The sequence below is a fragment of the Oncorhynchus masou genome, unplaced genomic scaffold, assembly GCF_036934945.1.
Source record: "Oncorhynchus masou masou isolate Uvic2021 unplaced genomic scaffold, UVic_Omas_1.1 unplaced_scaffold_1277, whole genome shotgun sequence".
Lineage (NCBI taxonomy): Eukaryota > Metazoa > Chordata > Actinopteri > Salmoniformes > Salmonidae > Oncorhynchus > Oncorhynchus masou.
The window spans coordinates 74827-79111 of record NW_027002606.1 but is presented as its reverse complement, the minus strand read 5'-3'; the positions used below and the strand labels follow the sequence as shown (position 1 = coordinate 79111).

The window sequence follows — 4285 nt, the reverse complement described above, 5'->3', positions numbered from 1 at the left end:
TGACACAACCCTGTTGTCTGTCAATTAAAACATTATACACAATCAATAGTTTCTTCAGGCTCTTATCCACAGATAACGGCACCCTTGCACACTTTTCTTTCTACGGTACAGATACAATTCCACTGAATCACCCAGTTCTTCTGTCATCTGCTACCATCTAGCGGTTCTTACCGGTATAAAGGCTTTCTGGGGTTGGGGAAATATACGACACGCAATTGTGTTTGTCCTCCGCGGTGTTCCGTAGTCGGGGGCTCACAGGTCCGTTTCTGAAAACATAGCGTTTTTGTCGGTTAAATTCCTCTAGTAAATTGTATTTTGGTAGTGAATTGTGCACAATCTTACTAGTAAAATTAATTTATTACAATGGCATACCAGCTCTACAGAAATACGACGCTAGGAAACAGTCTGCAAGAGAGCCTTGACGAGCTAATTCAGGTAAACTGCAGCTATGCTAGCTTCCAAGCTAGTATAGATAATTAGCTAACGTGATCTAGTTGCGCTTTGTTTTAGGATAGCAAGTTAAGTTAGCTAATTATGGAGCCACATTATTCATCGTTAACCTCGTTAACCTCTGAAAAAACGGGTGTTATCTTTCACTAGAAATAACTGGTTAGCTAACCTAGTTACCCTTCTCGTCTTCGACATAGCTAGCTAACTAGTTAGCCACGCTAACAAGAAGCATCTCCATAACTGGCTGCAGTGACGTCTGATTTGAACCAAGAAGCTAAAATATTAGTTCTAGAAAGCTAATTTACAGGCCTAAGCTGGCTACTGTGTTTCACCGAAGTCAGTGGTGATGAGTAACGTTATTTGGATTCAGTACATTTGTATTGCTAGTTACTGGCTCATTAGTTAGCTATTATACGCGCATGCGCGACTAGTTAAAGGTGATTAGCTCGAGTAAACTCATGGTTTCTGGTTCAAACCTCACTCCAGCACTTCTCAACCACTAGCTACATTACTTTACCAGCTACTGTTAGCTACTCATCTGAAAACAGTAGCGAGGTATATATTTCTTGAGTCATGATTAAATGGAAAAACGGTTGTTTCCCCTTTTTTGTTTACCCCCCAAGACCCAACAGATCACTCCTCAGTTGGCGCTTCAGGTTCTCCTCCAGTTTGACAAAGCCATCAACACGGCGCTGGCCAACCGGGTTCGCAACAGGGTCAACTTCAAGGTGAGGACTGGCTTGTGTTCACTCGGAAGCAAACGAAACGAGGAAGAGACCGATTTAAAAAAATAAATATTCTACCTTTATTTAACGAGGCAAGTCAGTTAAGAACAAATTCTTATTTTCAATGACGGCCTGGGAACAGTGGGTTAACTGCCGATCTGAATTTGTCTAATAGATTTGCTTGTTTTCATGGACAAAACACAACTGTTTGCAGTTGTTTGGACTATTTATGACTCCCCTGTTTGCACCTACCTTTAATAAAGGGGACAAATACGAGTGCAGGGGCTTGTACAGGTGTAGGCTTTCTCTCTAGCCAAAGCAACATCACAGCTGATTCAACAAACACTGTATTGAAGGTTATTAGTTAAATCAAAGTGTATTCGTCACGTACACAGTTTACAACTGGTATAAATGGTGCAGCGTAAAGCTTACTTGCAAGCTCCCCTTAACAGTGCTGTACAATATCAACATAATCAAAGTCAAATAATAAGTAGTAGGTAGAATGTAATATAATGGATATGTGCACAAATTGGTTAGTTGAAACAGATGACTGTTTTTGTCTGGAGCAAAAGCCTTCACCCACACGTAAGCCTTGCAGATAAGGTGGTTCATCCCTGGTTGAAAATGAGCTGAAATCATAGCTGTATGTTTTTATTAATATATCGCTTTGGTTGAAATATCATTCTGCTTTTGTATGCCTTTTTTTTTTTTACATGTGTTGTAACATTGTCTCGCCTCTAGGGGTCACTAAACACCTATAGATTCTGTGACAACGTGTGGACCTTCGTTCTGAATGACGTGGAGTTTAGGGAAGTGACAGATCTGGTCAAGGTGGACAAAGTCAAGATCGTCGCCTGCGATGGGAAAAGTAGGCTCACTTCTTTTCTCTCTCTCTCTCTCAGGCCATTTTCTCTTCATCTTCAAACAGACTCTGTTAGAACTAGATTACACACTTCGCTTTCCAAGTATAAGACCAAGTTAATTACTATTTCTCACACCGCGGTTTGATTTTGATGCAGATTCTCTTTTTGAAACGTGCACAATGTATCGCCATAGTAACCTGCCCGGCTTCTTTTCTCTTATCAGACACGGGCAATGCTGCAGAGTGAACGAAGACGATGGCATCCGCTGAGACGCTACTGATGAAGAGGAGGGTGGAGAGAGACCACCCCATATCACAGACAGACAGGACTGTATATATATAACTTATTACAGTAATGGCTGTGAAGAAGATACACTTAAACCCTTGTGAGTGTGTGTGTATATATATGACCATCTGGATCAATGGGAGTGAATGGACCAGTTAAGGCCTTGGATATTGCTTGCATGACTTTTTTTTTTAAATAAATTTGTTTCTTAGAACTGCCTTTTCGGTTTAGTTACTGTTGTTGAGCTTGTTAACCTTTAATAAACTTTTATTTAAAATATGGAGACTGATTTTATTTCTGGGGGAGAAACTGCATTTGAAACAGATGTGTCACAGTTTTCTTTTTTCTTTTTTTTAAACAGTATAGCTTCCTTCCTCACTCATCTGCAACGGAGTGATCTTGGATCCTCTGCTCCTAAAACACACGTGACCGTCCCCTTGACAACGACTTGCTGTATAAAGGCTCTGCTTCAACTGCTATTGGTCTCACTGTTGGCCTCACTGTTGGCCTCACTATTGCGATCCACTGTCTGTGTTCTTTGGATAGAAGCTTATCAGATTGTATTTGGTCGCGTACACATTTAGCAGATGTTATTGGTCTCGTACACATTTAGCAGATGTTATTGGTCGTGTACACATTTAGCAGATGTTATTGGTCGCGTACACATTTAGCAGATGTTATTGGTCTCGTACACATTTAGCGGATGTTATTGGTCGTGTACACATTTAGCAGATGGTATTGGTCGTGTACACATTTAGCAGATGTTATTGGTCGTGTACACATTTAGCAGATGTTATTGGTCGTGTACACATTTAGCAGATGTTATTGCAGGTGTAGTGAACTACTTTATGTTCCTAGCTCCAAACAGTGCAGTAATATCTAACAATAGACACACATTTAAAACTAAAAGAATGGAATTAAGAAATTTTATCAATATTAGGATGAGCGATGTTGGAGTCTGTAGGATAAATACGTATGTGTGATGGGATGTATAGACATGGACAGTGTGGATAGAATATAGTATATCTGTAGTATAAATATGTATGTTGTGATGGGATGTATAGACATGGACAGTGTATATATAGTAGAATATAGTAGAATATATATATAGTATATCTGTAGGATAGAGTATATAGCAAAAGATACATAAGAATGTCCTTGACTAGAACACAGTATATGAATATTAAAGATGTGCTACGGGGCGACAGTCCTTTAGTTCAGTTATATAGAATGGGGGTTGTCTTTAGTTCAGTTATATAGAATGGGGGTTGTCTTTAGTTCAGTTATATAGATGGGCGACAGTCCTTTAGTTCAGTTATATAGAATGGGGGTTGTCTTTAGTTCAGTTATATAGAATGAGGGTTGTCTTTAGTTCAGTTATATAGAATGGGGGTTGTCTTTAGTTCAGTTATATAGAATGGGGGTTGTCTTTAGTTCAGTTATATAGAATGGGGGTTGTCTTTAGTTCAGATATATAGAATGGGGGTTGTCTTTAGTTCAGTTATATAGAATGGGGGTTGTCTTTAGTTCAGTTATATAGAATGGGGGTTGTCTTTAGTTCAGTTATATAGAATGGGGTTGTCTTTAGTTCAGATATATAGAATGGGGGTTGTCTTTAGTTCAGTTATATAGAATGGGGGTTGTCTTTAGTTCAGTTATATAGAATGGGGGTTGTCTTTAGTTCAGTTATATAGAATGGGGTTGTATTTAGTTCAGTTATATAGAATGGGGGTTGTCTTTAGTTCAGTTATATAGAATGGGGGTTGTCTTTAGTTCAGGTATATAGAATGGGGGTTGTCTTTAGTTCAGATATATAGAATGGGGGGTTGTCTTTAGTTCAGTTATATAGAATGGGGGTTGTCTTTAGTTCAGTTATATAGATGGGCGACAGTCCTTTAGTTCAGTTATATAGAATGGGGGTTGTCTTTAGTTCAGTTATATAGAATGGGGGTTGTCTTTAGT

At 39.0% G+C, this 4285-nt stretch overlaps 1 protein-coding gene across 1 annotated transcript; it reads left to right on the top strand.

The window, feature by feature from the left end:
- Positions 1 to 209: 209 nt before the first annotated feature.
- On the top strand, positions 210 to 2602 carry LOC135530149 (transcription initiation factor IIA subunit 2). The gene is made up of 4 exons (XM_064958527.1): positions 210 to 435; positions 1074 to 1178; positions 1917 to 2043; positions 2262 to 2602. Exons 1-4 carry the CDS (start codon positions 364 to 366, stop codon positions 2282 to 2284), a joined length of 327 nt encoding a protein of 108 aa, XP_064814599.1. The 5' UTR covers positions 210 to 363; the 3' UTR covers positions 2285 to 2602.
- The last annotated feature ends 1683 nt before the right edge of the window (positions 2603 to 4285 follow it).

Coding starts and splice junctions, on each gene's coding strand:
- LOC135530149 (XM_064958527.1), top strand. CDS start 364: ATGGCATACCAGCTCTACAGAAATACGACGCTAGGAAACAGTCTGCAA. Junction 436..1,073: donor GCCTTGACGAGCTAATTCAG/GTAAACTGCAGC, acceptor TTACCCCCCAAG/ACCCAACAGATCACTCCTCA. Junction 1,179..1,916: donor GCAACAGGGTCAACTTCAAG/GTGAGGACTGGC, acceptor TCTCGCCTCTAG/GGGTCACTAAACACCTATAG.